This window comes from Passer domesticus, chromosome 8 (assembly GCF_036417665.1).
Source record: "Passer domesticus isolate bPasDom1 chromosome 8, bPasDom1.hap1, whole genome shotgun sequence".
Lineage (NCBI taxonomy): Eukaryota > Metazoa > Chordata > Aves > Passeriformes > Passeridae > Passer > Passer domesticus.
In genome coordinates, this window is record NC_087481.1 from 4,432,275 (window position 1) to 4,447,911 (window position 15,637).

The 15,637-nt window shown below is 53.8% G+C and overlaps 1 protein-coding gene and 1 pseudogene across 1 annotated transcript; one reads left to right on the plus strand and one right to left on the minus strand.

Moving 5' to 3' along the window:
• The window catches only part of LOC135306131 (zinc finger protein 208-like), a 378,562-nt pseudogene that overhangs the window by 144,379 nt on the left and 218,546 nt on the right, over positions 1–15,637 (minus strand).
• Positions 7,623–8,250, plus strand: LOC135305957 (olfactory receptor 14J1-like). Its single transcript, XM_064429534.1, has one exon. The coding sequence runs from the start codon at positions 7,623–7,625 to the stop codon at positions 8,208–8,210; it is 588 nt and encodes a 195-aa protein (XP_064285604.1). The 3' UTR covers positions 8,211–8,250.

Sequence of the window (15,637 nt, forward strand, 5' to 3'; positions counted from 1 at the left end):
CAGTGTTTCACCAAGGGATTAGTCATCAAAATTTAATGATTAGTTCTGAAAATTTCAAGATCAGGGTAGCCAAAGTACTCCATGTCACTAATTGCTGGGTTTGTTCTCAGCTGAAGTTGGGAGGAATGGGGCTCCCTTGGAGGGCCCACCCTGTGGGGTGGCCAGAACTCAGTCCATGGGCTCTGACTTGTAACTGTCAATGAAGGGACAGTTCAAGAAAACACAGGAATACAATGATCCATTTGACAGGACTCACTAAGATTTCCCTTCAGGAGAAACCAAAGCCTGTTCTAGTTACAGAGGCCACAGTGTGAGAGGATTTCTGTGTTTTACCATCACTCCCAACGTCAGTAGAGCTTGGGCTGCTGGAGCTGGTCAGTGTCAGTGTTACCCCACTCCTGGCTGCAGGGCCACCATTTAGGGTCCTTCAGCAACAACCACAAGGAAGACCTGGAGCCCAGAGAACATTTTCCCCCCAAGGAGTGCCTTGGGTTTCAGAAAGCAAAAGATTCTGGTTCATCCTGTGCCCCATGTGTGCTGCTCCGTCCTGTGGAGTTGACTGGATGGATTATTAGAAGTAGCAAATGATGTTGTTAAAATGTCCAGTAGCACATCCTATGGGCTCCAACAAACACAAATGGGGACTCCACAGAACCGCATGGCCTTGGATTATCTGCTTGCTGGCCAAGGAGGAACCTGGGCTGTCATGGGACAAGAATGTTGCACTGCTGTCAGTGATGGGTTTGAAGGCCAACAGTCAGCAATCACCTTGACAGAAAGAGCAGGAGAAGAGTGGCAGAAATTCTTGGTGGAATTAGCTTCATGGCTGCCAAACTGGAGGCTGCTGTGAAATGCATTTGTGGCAGTGTCTGTCATCATTGCAGTATGTGCACTTGGTGTGCACTCTAACATTCCATGTTCGAGTTGTTGTGACACTTTGTGCTGGGCAGTGGAGTATTGAGACTTGTCTTAAAAGAGACAGTCTCAAGAAAAGAGAGGCATTTGATAAATAACAGAGAAGAACAGCAACTCTTTAGGCATGTTTGAAAAGCAATGTGAATAGCTCTGAGTAATGAAATGTAACAGCACTTAATTGAAGCACAAGGGGAGATGTGTTTATGCCTAATACCTAAATCTAAACTGTGCTATTGAAAGAATGGTTATGAAGGTTGTACTTCATTGTAGGTCTCAGGGCCCATTCAAGTAGCAAGGCCTGAACAGGCTGGGATCAAGGCCTGAACAGGCCCGGAGGCAAAGTTCATCTCTAGATGAACCTTCCAACCAAATGTTATATTTGTATCCACTCCCTAACAAAGCATTATTAACAACATGATCAGTGGATGGGTTCCTTGATAAAACATGGATTTCTCTTTCTGTATTCAGAAACCAGACAAGGCCCCATCTGTCCTTGTTTGGGGGTGAAGGATCAAAGTCAACTCCCTTGATTCCTCCTTGAGCCCTGGCCAGGCTTTGGGAGAAACCAAACAGGAGAATGAAACCAGATGTTCTCACACTAGCAGTGATGTCAGCTTGTTTGTTTGACAGTGTAAAAGCTGTGTCCTTTCACAGAAGGCTTGGAGGCTCCTTGCCTGCAAAGGTGGAGGCACCTGCAGGAATTCCCAGTGTCTGGGAGTGGCTCTGCAGTCCTTGTCTGCCCCAGCTGATGTGTGGATCTGGGTGATGGTAAAGTCTGAGGGTAACTGGTGATGGACCTTTCTTTAATCACTGCAGGCAATCTTTGTTAGTAATGACTGGATGGATTGCTGAGCTTCTTTTGTAATTCTTTGCTAATGATTATGTGCTTTGCTGAGATTATCCTTTTGTAATTCTTTGCAGCTGTGCATTATATAAATTACAGGATTCCTTAAGTTGGTGTCTGTGTCTTTAGTACTGACCCTGCCCACTGGTGAAACAGGGCCCCCTCTTGCCTAAGAGTTACCTGGGAAGGCAAAAACCCTCACTCCAACATTCCCCGTGTTCCTTGTTCCCCCCACTTCATACACTGAACATGATGTCCTGTGGTCTGGGGTATCCCCGGGGTCAGTTGGGGTCACCTGTCCTGGCTGTGTCCCCTGCCAAGCACCCCACAGCCCCAGCCCCTGCCCAGGGTGGCTGGAGGAGGGGCAGGACAGGCCTTGGCTCTGTTGCAGCTCAGCAAGAACAAAACCATCTCTGCGTGCTCAGCCCTGTGCTCAGCACCCGGCCCAGCAGTGTCTCAGTGCCAGTGTCTGTGCCCTCAGTCCCTGCCAGGGCTTTCCATGGACGCTGCCAGGACAAGTGACCCAGGTGTCACCCCCAGTGAGGGCTGCCATGGAAACAGTGCCAGCACTGCCCCTTTCTGTCTGGCTGAGCTGGCCTTTGGCCCTGGCAGTGCCCTTTGCTGCTGGTTCCTGGTGCCTGAGCGGCCAGCGCGGCACAGGGCAGGTGGCCATGGCACAAGCCCCCAGCCAGGGATCCCCTCTGGCCCTGGGCAGTGACACCAGCCCTGAGCAAGGGGCTGGCGCGCTGGGGTCGGTGCAGTGTCCATCCAACAGTGACTTGTAATGGCCCAGTGCAGACTGGGATGATGATCCACCCTCACAGCTGGCCCAGGGCAGCTCTGCAGTGCCCTTCCTCACAGCCTGTCTGCACAGAAGCACTTGCTGGGTGCTCTGCATTTCCCTTCCCTCACTCTTGGGTCTCTCCCACACCTCCCAACTCAGAGCTTTCAGCTGCAAGGAGTTCAAAGCTGGTCTGTCCTTCAGGAATTGGTCTAATTCTGGCCTGAGCAAACTCTGGATTTGTGTTTATTGCAGAACTTCCTGTGTGTCTAAAATATTCCTTGCAGGGTTCTGTCTTAGGGAAGGGGGAACCTCCTTGGTGGCAGCTTGGGCTTGGCACACACTTGTGGAGGATGTCTGTTTTCAATGGGGAAACTCAGGAGTTTTAGATTGGTTCAAAATACAAAGGAAGATGACCCCTCTTTGGCTGTGTGCAGCCAGTTCTCTGAGAAAAGCAGGTCCCAGGTGACTGAGGAGTGACAGGATGGGCTTGGGGAATGTGGAGCAAGGTTTTCCACGCTGCGTCAGAGCTCAAGGCACGGCTTCTCTGAGCAGGCCAGTCAATCTCACAAGAGACCCAGGATCAATTTCAATCAGTGAATGCTGCAATCACCTCTTCTGTAAAGAGAAAAATGCACCTATTAAAATAGCAATTTGGATTTTATGGAAGTTTTTAAAATATTTCTCCATAATTAGACAAAAAGAACCACCTAATGAACTGCCCCAGAGCAGAGGGAAATCAAGGCAGAGCCATGGTTGGCCAGGACTTTCCTGTTCCTAATGAGCCCCATGGTGCATTTGGAGCTGAGGCCTGGAACCACAGAGCCTGAGAGGAGATTGCACAAACCTTTCCAGGAGTCAAAGTCAGACAAAAAATCCGAAGTGTCTCAAAGCATGAATGGGTCCTACTGAGGTCCACCCCCAACACAGGCTCCTCGTGGACTCCTTGGAGGAGAGAATTGGAGGCCAGGATGGCACAAAAAACCTCTCAGAGACTCAGTGTGAGAAAGGAAATTCAAAAGTACCCTTAAAAACCTTGAGTATCTCAAAGCATTAATGAGCCCCACTGAGTGTCCATACAGAGCTTTCAAGGGACTTGTTAAAGCAGATAATTGGGACCATGCTTGCACAAACCTCTCACAGAGTCTGTATCAAAAGGGAAACACCAAGTACCTTAAAATAACTGAAGTACCTTGAAGCATTAATGAACCCCACTGAGTGTTGTTACTGACAAAGCCTCTCCAGGGACTAATTACAGCAGATAATTGGAGGCCATGATTGCACAAACCTCTCAGAGTCCAAGGCAAAAGCAAAACCCAAAGTCCTCTGAAAAACCTGCAGTCCCTGGGAGCATTCAGGAGCCCCCAGGGCCATTCCTGAGCAAGGCTCCCCAGGGACTTCTTCCAGCAGATCCTTGAGGCCACTGGGATGTGGGCTAGGGGGGAATGCTGAGGGCAGGACAAGGGGCTGACAGTGCCCAGCCTGGCTGGGGCTGTGCCAGGAGGCCCCAGGGCCTCAGGACAAGGTGTCTCCTCCCAGCCCTTGGTGGCACAGACCCTGCTGCTGTGCCCCAGGCCACCAAGACTTGGCTTCTCTTTGTCCCCACCTGTCATCACTGCCTCCAGTTCTCTGCTCTGCCTGGGGCCTGGGGACACTTTCTGAGTCGTGTCCCTCAGTGGGACCCATTAAAAGTCCAAGAAATTTTGGAGCTGGATTCTGACTTGGAGTTCTGGAGAGGTTTCTTCAGCTGGCTCTCAGGGACTGATGTTCAGGGCCTGAGCACAAAGCCCCAGAGGGTCATTAAAGTCCTGCTGCTGTGTCTGTGCTGCTGAGCTGGGCTGGGCTCCTGGCACAGAGGCAGCTCCTGGTAAGCAAGAAGAGCTTCAAAAGCACATTTCTCTTGATGAGCAGCTCTTCTGCCAGCCCAGTAGGGCTGGGGCACTGCCTGCAGCCAGCCTGGGCACAGCCCAGAGGCACAGAGAGCTTCAATCAGTCAGGGCTGGGAAGGTGCTGAGAAGTGCCTGGGGCAGAATCCCTGCCAGCCCTTGGCACAGGAACCTCTGGCTGCAGGACAATGCAGCTGCAGCTCCTGGAGCCATCTCCTAAAGCTGGAACATCCCAATACCTGCAGACCCTGTGAGTACATTCTCTGATTGTCTCTTGTGCAGAGCAGCCAGGGGTGCCCAGGGCTGTCCTGCAGAGCAGGCTCCTGCAGCCCAGGGCACTGTGCTGGGGCAGGGACTCTGCTGCCTGCCAGGGACAGCTCTCAGCCGGCCCGGGGAGCTGCTCCCAGCACTGGGGAGAAGCTGTGGGGGGAAGGAGCCACCCTGAGCAGGGCAGGTGCTGCTGCTGAGAGGGGCTGGGTGGGGCAGGGCTGCTCCCAGCTCCACACCAGCCTGAGCACAGCTCCAGAGGACGCTGCCCAAAGAAGGTAAGCCTGGCATTGCTGGAAAGATCAGGAGCTTTCCTGAGAATTTTTTCAATTTCCTGCTTGGAGAAGGTTGGGCAAGTTGCGGTGATGACAAAATGGTTTTTGCTTTTAATACATTTTTCATGTATTTGTAGCCCTGTAAATTACTATTATATAGTTATAAAACTATAATCCTTACATTACTATATTAAATATTCTATTAACCTCTTAATTAACTCTATTGAACTGCTAATATATACTTCTATAACTATAATCCTTAATTGACTCAAGTATGTTTCCTAACCTTTCTCCTAGAATTTAGACCAATAAGCTGACTGTCTAAATCCATTCCTGAAATACTGTGTAGTACTGTTATCAGGAAGAGGACCTACAAAAAGAACTTTTTATTTTTTCCCCAGAATATGAGCAATCATAACAAAAAGTGAATGTAAAGAAGCCCTTGGACCTACCCCAATGGGTTGACCCAGGGGTGTGTAACTGGGGCAACTCAATCTGCTATTGGATGTTCCTATTAAATACCCCAATTATTCAACCTTAATAAATTGTTGAAATCAGGGGCCAGGTGTGCCCCATCCCCACTGGGACACATGGAAGTTTCCAATAAAGGTCTGGTTTTTACTTTACTGTTCTAACACTGCTGCAAGGGGTTTTGACTCTTTTGATTAGAGACAACAGGGGGATGAGAGAGGCAGAACAGGAATTGTAATCCCAGAATCACAGAACATTCTGAGGTGAAAGGGACGCAGCAGGATCATCAAAGGAATGTTTGAACATTTACAGAGACTCCAGAACTGTAACTTTGGGTGGTCAGTCTCTCTGCTGGGAGCCTCCCAAAGGGCCCTCAGCCACTCCTCAGCCCTGGACAGCAGCAGCATCCCCTCTGAAGGGCCCAGCAGGGCTCTCCTGAGCTGCCCTTGCCCACCTGCACACACAGCCTGCCCCAGCCAGGGCCCTGCACACAGGCAGGTTTCTGTAGGGCCGGGGCCAGGGCACACAGGGTGGGATGGGCTCTGTGAGCACTGGCAGGGACAAGGCTCCTCTCAGGAGGGAATGTCCAGGCCCAGGGAGATGCTCAGGCACGGAGAGGGGGCTGAAGAGAGCAGTGCTGGGGCAGGAGGGCACTGTTGGTGTGTGGGAGGTGCCGGGCACAGCTGGGCACGGGAACACTGTCCTGAGTGCCCGGCTGTCTCTGCCCTGCCCTCTCAGGCACAGCACCACAACATCTTCTCTTGTTTCTGCAATGCCCTGATATTGTCACTGTTATCTGCTGCTCTCAGGGAGGCTCTGGCATTTGCAGCAGCTGAGTCAGGCACTGCCCTTGGCATTCCTGCCAGGCAGGAGTGTCCATGGGAATGGGGTGTCCGAGCTTCCCTGGGACATGTGGGGCTGTGGGCAAAGCAGTCCATGGGAAAGGGGAATGAGCTGAGCCCCCTCCCTGAGATCCCATCATGGGCACAGCCGGGGATCTCCTTGCTGTGCCCTTCCAAGCTCTGAGCTGCTCTCCTGGGTGCAAATCTGTGCCAGAGCCTCTGGCAGTTCCCTGAATGTCCCATGGGGAAGGGCAGAGCTGCCACAGCTGAGGAAATGCTGCTGGGTTTGCCAAGGGAGCCGTGAGTGTCCTTGGCACAAGGGGGTGCTGAGACCTTGCCCAGAGACCTTGAGAGAGGGTGAGACATTCAGAGATCCCTCTGATCTGGGCAGGGTCTGGTTTATCCCGGGGTGACTCAGGAGTGTGACTGTGCTCTGATTGCAGCCAAAGGTGCAAAGCCAGGGCAGCTGGGAACAAGCCCATGCAGCCCCTCACCTTCCCTCAGCCACATGGAATCCTTTGCCTCTCTCATCTCTCAGTGGTAAATTTTGAGTGCAGCAGGAATTCTGGGGATTTCTGACCTCAGAGAGCCAGGAATGATGTGTTCGTAGGAAAACAATTCCTAAAACCAGCTTCTGCTATCCTTTAGACCTGGGAATGCAGATGCAACCAAGCCTTTCTGCATTAGATCTCCCTGACAAATTCTGAATATCCAGCCTTGTCCACCTACAGCAGGCCCACAAACCCAGGGCAGCAGGGCACGGATGGCTCCTTGAGAGCCCCCACGCACAGGCCTGGCTGCTCCTGGCACACTCAGCCAGCACAACTGGAGCTCAAGCAGGGACCTGGGGGAAGGTTTTCCCTGCACAGGAAAAAGGCTGGGTGAGTCCCAGCACGAAAAGCTAGAGGGGATGGCCCAGGTTTGGCTCAAAGCAGCCTCTCTTGACTTGTCACTGTCCTTTCTCCATGAACAGGTCCCTACGTGCAGCCCCAGGAAATGTCCAACAGCAGCTCCATCAGGCACTTCCTCCTGCTGGCATTGGCAGACACGCGGCAGCTGCAGCTCCTGCACTTCTGCCTCTTGCTGGGCATCTCCCTGGCTGCCCTCCTGGGCAACGGCCTCATCATCAGCGCCGTAGCCTGCGGCCACCACCTGCACACGCCCATGTTCTTCTTCCTGCTCAACCTGGCCCTCAGCGACCTGGGCTCCATCTGCACCACTGTCCCCAAAGCCATGCACAATTCCCTCTGGGACACCAGGAACATCTCCTACACAGCATGTGCTGCACAGGTTTTTCTGATTATCTTCTTCCCTGGAGCAGAGTTTTGCCTCCTGACCATCATGTGCTACGACCGCTACGTGTCCATCTGCAAACCCCTGCACTACGGGACCCTCCTGGGCAGCAGAGCTTGTGCCCACATGGCAGCAGCTGCCTGGGCCAGTGCCTTTCTCAATGCCCTCATGCACACGGCCAATACATTTTCCCTGCCCCTGTGCCATGGCAATGCCCTGGGCCAGTTCTTCTGTGAAATCCCCCCCATCCTCAAGCTCTCCTGCTCAAATTCCTACCTCAGGGAACTTGGGCTTATTGTATTCTCCCTCTGTTTAGCATTTGGTTGTTTTGTTTTCATTGTTTTCTCCTATGTGCAGATCTTCAGGGCTGTGCTGAGGATCCCCTCTGAGCAGGGACGGCACAAAGCCTTTTCCACCTGCCTCCCTCACCTGGCTGTGGTCTCTCTGTTTATCAGCACTGCCTCATTTACCTACCTGAAGCCCCCCTCCATGTCCTCCTCATCCCTGGATCTGTCAGTGTCAGTCCTGTACTCGATGGTGCCTCCAGCCCTGAACCCCCTCATCTACAGCCTGAGGAACCAGGAGCTCAAGGCTGCCCTGAGGAAAATGATGACTGTATCTTTTCAGAAACGTTAAACTTTTCTGTTCCAGAACGTTGTGAATGTAACTTTTTAAAATCTTGGCCTTTTTTTCCTATTTGTCCATTTTGTCACTGGGACCTTTTCTTATTATTTTTCTGGTGTTATAATGTTTTTTATAAGATACTGCAGTACTACTCTGAGCATTTCTACATGAACTTCTACTGCTCTTTTGTAACACAAAGGCTTTTAGGTGGCTTGTTCCCTCAGCATTTAAATAAAAACAAGTGGCTGTCCTGACCTGTGTGTCTAAGGCATTTCCTGTGCCCTTCTCTGGCTCTGCTGTGGCAGTGCCTGTGAGCAGAGGTGGAGGGAAGGGGCTCCCAGCACAGCAGCACGGCCAGGGACAATGGCCCTGCCTCTTTCCACATCTGCTCCTCCCAGCTCCACACTCCCCTTCCCAGCCCAGCTGTGGGTGCAAGGCTGGAGTGCTCTGGCAGCTTGGTCACTGTCCTGCTGCGTGTCTGTGCTGTGCCCTCAGGCAGGGACAGGCCATGGGCACTGCTGGGACACAGCTGGGCTCCAGCACAGCAGCTCCACCAGCAAAGGGCATCTCCTGAGCGCAGGGCAGGAAGGCTTTGCTCCCCTCCAGAGTCACTCTCAGGACTCTCAAGAGGCTCCTTGTGTTCCTTGTTCTCCCAGGGCTCAGTGGGATGAGATCAGGGTCTCACTGGGGCCTGAAGGGGACTCAGGTCTGGGTCAGGTTTTGCTTGTTGGTGGCCAGTGCCCATCAGATGGTGAATGGTCTGTGCTGAACCTTCCTGGGGCCCTGCAGCTTGTGCCAGGGCTGATGGCAGGGGAAAGTTCGTCTGGAGGGCCTTGGGAGCTGCCAGGAGAACACAGGGGACCTGCAGGGACAGTGTGTGCCAGGGAGCAGCAGGGAGTGGAGCTCACTGGGCACAGGCCTGGCCAGGCTGGGGTCACCCCGAGATCAAGGACTGAATGTCTGCTGTGAGCCAGGAGAGCTCTGCAGCCCAGGGACACAGCAGGCCCAGGGAAAGGAGTCTGGGCACTGCCTGCTCTGACCCTCAGGGAACTCCCCCAGGAGGATCCAGGGCAGCCCCAAGCCCCTATGGCAGCCCTGGCACAAGGCAGGCACCTCTGAGCCCCCTCCATGGCCCCGCAGAGCCTGTGTGGGAGGGGGTCAGTGCAGGGAGCACCATCAGCTGCCTCTGTGTGCCAGGCTGAGCAGCAGAGCCCAGCAGAGGCAGCCCAGGGCCCCGGGCAGCACAGCCCCCGTGCTCTGCAGAGCAGCAGCCCCAGCTCGGGGCTCTGGGCAGCAGGGCAGGGGCTGCAGCAATGGCTGCTGGGGCCAGCACAGACGTGTTCCCCTGGGAAAGGCTCTGGGGGCAGCTGGCATGGGCCAGGAGCAGAGCAGGAGCCCGTGGGTGTGCAGAGGAGCCCTGGCAAGAGGCTGGCCTGTCCCTGGGCGAGCAAGAGCTGCCTGAGGAGCCCCGGGGCCAACTCTGCTGCTGGGCTGGGCAGCGGGGCTGGCCCTGGGGCTGCAGGAGCTGCCCGAGCTGAGCATCTGCTGAGCATTGCAGACCCAGAGTGGCTGTCCCTGACCTCCAGTGCCTGCAGTTCCTGCTGCAGGGCCAGACAGGGCTGGGCTGGGGAAGGGAGAGGAAAACAGTGGGCCCTGCAGTGTCAGAATGATCTCCATGGTTCCATGAGGTGCAAAGTGTCACTCTGGTCCCCTTGGTCACAGGAGGCCTGCAGTGTCACAAGGCACCTTTGGTTCTGTGGGCCCGCAGTATCTGTTTTGCTGGTGGGCAGGGTCAGCACCAAAGAGACAGACACCAAGTTCAGGAATTGTGTGATTTATTGTAATGCAAACTGCAAAGAATCACAAAAGGAGCAGCTCAGTAATGCACTCAACCATCACCACCAAAGATTGCCTGCAGTGATTAAGAAAGATCCAGCATCATTTACCCTCAGACTTCACCATCCCCCAGATCCACACAGCAGCTGGGGGAAGCTGTCCCAGCCAAGGGCTGCAGAGCCACTCCTGGACACTGGGAATTCCTGCAGGTGCCTCCAGCCACAGCTGAGGCTCCAACCTCACTGTGAGAGGGCCCAGCTCTGACAGTGCTGAATGAACAAACTGACAGCACTTCTAGTGCAGGAACATCTGGTTTCATCCTCCTCTTGGGTCCCTCCCAAAGCCTGGCCAGGGCCCCAGGAGGAGCCAAGGGAGGTGACTTTGATCCTTCAGCCCAAACAAGGCCAGATGTCAGATTTCATGGCCTTGTCTGGCTTGCAAATACAAAAAGATCAATACATGTGTCCCTAAGGAGTGGCTACATCTGTCACAGTGCTAATGACCATGCATATTTCATCAGTGAGCAGATACAAAGATAACCTTTGGTTGGAAGGTTCATCCAGAGGCCACCTTTGGCTCAGGGCCTGCTGCTCAGGCCTCACTCAGGGCTGTTGTCCAGGCCTTGGCACCTCAGGGACGTGGTTTAGTGCTGGGCTTGGCACTGCTGTGTGAACAGCTGGGCTGGATGAGCTCAGAGGTCTTTTCCAACAGAAAGGATTCTGTGATTCAGTGATTCTATCTGCTGAATTCAGCTAGGTCCATGCTAGCAGCACTCATTTGCTCAGAAAATCCCCTCTTGCCCAGCTCTTGTGGCCTGAGGCTTCAGCTCCTTCAGCTGCTGGTGCTAAGCTGCTCATGCTGAACGAGACGACTTGGAGAGAAGAACACAGTCCATCCAATTGCTTCTGGGACACAGAGAGGGGAGGGTGTGGAAACAGGAGCATTGTTTGGTATGGCCTCCTCTCTGTCCTTCACGCCTTTCAGGGCTCTGAACCAGCCAAGAGCTTTCTCCAAGACTGCAGTGAAGCTGCTGTTCCTCTCCCAGGTCTGGCTCTCTCCAGTCTCTGACCTTGCCTGGTTTTGTCCCTCTTGCTGTGCCCTCTCTTCCCCCAGGGCTCGGTGGCTGCTGCCCAGGACTGTGGGACTGGCACAGATCCAGTGGTCGAGACTCTCCTTGCTGTGGCCTTGGAGCTGCCTGGGCACAGCAGCCTCTTCCATCTGGAAGCTCCCCATGGACAGGGAGTCCCCAGCTCTGTTCCTTGCACAACCTCCAGGAGCCCAGGGCTGCCATCTCAAGTCCCTGCTGGCACTGGGGGCTCCCAGGTGCCTCAGGCTGCTGTGACACTGCTGCACACAGGAGGGAAGAGTGGCAGGGGCTGTGCTGAAAGTCAGCTCCATGTGCTGCTGCTGCTGCTGCTGCTGTGGGGTCATTTGTTCAGCCTGGCCCCAGAGTCAGGGATCAGATCCAGGCCCTGCTTCTGCTCCCTCGGGATCAGCCCCACTTTGGGTGTTGCTGTCAGGGCCAGCAGGAGTGGTGGCTGGAGCAGCAGGTGCTGACAGTGCCCCAAGCCCCGGGGCTGGAAGGGTCCCTGGGCTGGGCTGGGAGGGAGCTGCCCCTTGTTCTCCCTCTGCCCCAAGCAAAGCTGGGCCAGGCACAAGTGGGGCAGTACAGCCAACAGGGAGCCTGCGAGTCTCTTCCAGCCCTGGCTGCTCAGAGTTTGGGCCTTGGAGCCTCAGGTGGCCAAAGGCAGCTGCTCCTGGTCCCTCTGTGTGCCCGTGTTCAGCAGTGCTGCTCCATCAGTCTGTGCCCAGCAATGGGGAAAAGCCTCAGCCCTGCAGGGCCAGGAGCTGCCGGGCTCTGCCTGAGCAGCTCAGCCAGCAGGAAGGGAGCTGCTGCACACGGGAACCAGGAGCAAAGGGCTGCAGCACCTCGTGCTGGGGCAGAGCCCAGATTCTGAGAGGGAATAACAGAGTTATTCATGTGCATTGGTGCGTCAGCACTGCAGGTGCTGTGCCTGCAAACACAGGGTTCGAGATCTGCAAAAGAATTCTGCAGCTCTTGACTGGATCAGGATGTCAGCAGTGCTGAACTCCAGCACAGTCCAAATGAAACACTTCACACCTTTGCTCATATCTGCTAGAGTTTTTTCTTCAGGGTATCCAGAGAAAAGTAAACAGAGGAGGAGCCGACATTTTCATTGTTTGTCAGAAATGTATCTCATTTTGCTGTACATTCCTTTTGTAGGACGAGTTCTCTGTTAAAAACACTGGACAAAAAAGAAAATAAAAAAACATGAAAGATAAAAACAAAAAATAAATGTGTAGTGAAAATCATCTCTAACTTTGGATTAAGAGGTAACTGATCTTTTTAAAAAGAGAACTCAGTTACTCTGTAAATGTTCTGATGGCATGGATCCATATTACTGACCTCAGCATCACTTTTTTAAAAGATTCAGGGTTTTGTTTGCAATATTATGTTATTTTAAATTGTGATTGAATCAATAGGAAATTGAAAGATTTATTATGCATTTATGCATTACTGTGTCTTGAATGTAAAAATATTGCAGTTTGAAATTTGGATTTAAAGTGTTGCAAATGAAAGTTATAAATCCCAATAGATTGTGTGACAGCAGCTTTTCCTAGAGGATGTGCAGCACTCCCAGGACTTCATCAGTGGGGTTGGGGGTACTTGGACCTTTGTCCTGTGCCACTCTGAGATGTCATGGAATGGAACTTCGCCTGCCACCAGCCCAGGTCACCCTCTGCCACCAAAGCTCCTTGGACCTTGTGCCCCCAGGCAGGCACAAAGTGTTTGTGCTGTTCCCCCTTTTGCACAAACCCACAGAGAGCTGGGATTTTTCCAAGTCTCATGTCTGCATTGGGCCATATTCCTAAAGAAGCAGCAGCCCATCCCAATGAATATGGCAAGTTATATGGATGGTTGTGAGCTCTACTTCCGGCATAAAAATCCTGAAACTGCTTCTGAATGCTGCTCCTTCAGCTCTTGGACATCTTCTCACACAGAGCTGGGGAAAAAATCCCCTGGTCTCTGGCTAAAGGGTGAGTTATGCCAAAGTTAGAGCTCTGTGCGAAGTCTCTATCCATCCCTATCCTATTAATATACCAATATGTGGGGGTGTGCATGGATGTGTCTTGTACACAAAGGAAGGAGTGAGCAAGCAACGGTACTGACACATTCACTGTCCATGTTCATCCCATACCCATGGGTACAGAGACATTATGGAAACTCGGGCAGAGACAGAGCCTTCTGTCCATGGATACAGAGACATCCAAGAGCCCCTGGCACACACAGACCCTTCTGTCCATGGATACAGAGACATCCAAGAGCCCCTGGCACACACAGACCCTTCTGTCCCTGGATACAGAGACATCCAAGAGCCTTGGCACACAGAGACCCTTCTGTCCATGGATACAGAGACATCCAAAAGCCCCTGGCACACACAGACCCTTCTGTCCATGGATACAGAGACATCCAAGAGCCCCTGGCACACACAGACCCTTCTGTCTCTAGAGGATGGAGCGTGGTGGGTGGGGGTGGTTGGTGAGCAGCGAGTCCTGGACAACAGGCCAGACCCGGCTCCAGCCCTGCCAGGTCCTGCCAAGGCTCAGTGCAGAATCCTCTGGAATGGGAAAGCTCTTCAGCCTTCTCCCTGCCCAGAGGGGCAGTGCTGGCCTGGCAGCACAGGTTGTTTTCCCCTCAGGCTGCAGGAGATGAGAACACAACACTTGCCAGCACTCTGTGCGAGGCACAGCTCCGGCTGCTCCCCATGAACCTCAGCTCTGGGAGCACTGTCTGCCCCAAGCTCCAGGGGCTGCAGTGGGAGCCCGCCTGGGCTCTGCCCTGGGGCCATCCTGCAGGGACAGCTGGAAACAGGGAGCATTCAGCTGCCACAAACAGCCAAGCCAGGGCTGCAGGGCAGCTACTCCAGCCCAGACTGCACTGCTGTGTGCTGTGCTCTGGGGCTGGGGCTCCCCACACAGGGGACTGGACTGGTGTGCCAGAGGAGACAGAGAAGCTTCAGCTTCAGCCTCACTGAGGTGGGTGCATTGGCTGGGAAGAGTGGGGAGGCTCAAGGGGATTCACAGAGCTCATCCTGCTGCAAGGATGAAGGGAGTTGGAACTCAGCAGTGAGGAGAGCTGAGGGCTGGAGAGTGGCTCTGAATGATACTAAAATGCCACTGGACCTCTGAGACATTGCTGCTCCTCAGCCAGTGACAGCATGAGTCCCTAAACCTGGGGCTCGGCCTTCCTTGTGGTCAGAGGCATCAAGATAGGCAACAGAGTGATGGAGACAGCAATGGGCTGGGAATTCACTGGGGGGAAAAAAGGGAGCAGTTGAGAAGTAAAAGGCAGGTGGGGGAGAGAACTGTTCAGAGAAGGGCTGAGCTACAGCTTGAGCAAGCTGAAAAATGTCATTTGGAGTCATCCCAGATTGATTTGATTTCAGAAGGTATTGAACAAGTTTAATTTTTGGGAGGTGTCATGTTTTCCCTTGGAGGTGTACACTCTGCAAACTTGAGCTGTGTTGCCAAAATGCTCAAGCAAGTCTGTGCTGCAGGTGACACCATTTCTTCTTTGGCTGATTCCGGCCCCGTGCTGAGCTCCAGCAGAGCCCTGGCAGAGCCCAGAGCAGCCTCAGCATCCACAGAGCCCGGCTGCAAGGAGAGAAAGCAGAAACTGCCCATCAGCTGATGGCTCCTGTCCCCTTGTCCCAGCTGCCCATGGTGCCCAGGCCATGCTGGCTGTGCCCAGAGCTGTGCCCAGAGCTGCCCATCAGTGCTGCCTTTGGGAGCAGGGCAGGAGGGCAGGACATGTGCCCAGCCTGCAGCCAGCCATGGCACATCCACCTGCTCAGCAGCTGCCCAGAGCAGGATGCTCCTGTGCTCGCTGCCATCTCCCAAAAGCTCTGATCCCACCCTGCCAAGCAGACGGGGACCCACCTCATGCCATCCATGGCTGGAAGAAAAGCTGGTCCCAAACGATGTCCTCAGCCTGCTCCAAGGGCACGGCCCATCCACGCCACAGCTGCTCTCAAGAACTTCCCGATCCAGACTGGACCAACCAGAATGCTTCCTCTAGAAAAACAAGCAACAAATTGTTGAAAATAGATTACAGACAAAAAGGGAAAAAAAGAACAAAGGTAAAAATCATATCTCTGTGAGGGGATTGAGGAAGGCCCAAGGCATGCCAGGGAAAAACCCAGCCATGTGTGAGCAAAGCCCAGGCTTTCTCCCTTCCCCCTGCACTGTCCCCCACAATAACCGTGATCCCCAAGCAAACAAGGGCAGTGGAGCAGCCCAAGCCCTTCCTTGCCTGCACAGCAAAGCAGCCCCTGCACAGGTTCTGGAGTCCCACCTCTGCTCCCACCATGGGGGCTTGTTTGTGTCGGGCTGGCTGCCCCAACCCCAGCCCCAGCCTGGGGCACGGTGGGTGCTGGGGGCTGTTGGCAGGGCCAGGAGCCCACTCCCATTTCGTACCCACCCCAGCCCATGCCCCCAGCCCTGCCAAAAAGCAGCTGGGCAGCCAACTGAAGGATCAGTTCCATCCATCCCAGCAATGAGTGGGGTGGGAACTTTTGGGT

Excerpts from the sequence above, each read along its gene's own strand:
- LOC135305957 (XM_064429534.1), top strand. The coding sequence starts at position 7,623 with ATGTGCTACGACCGCTACGTGTCCATCTGCAAACCCCTGCACTACGGG.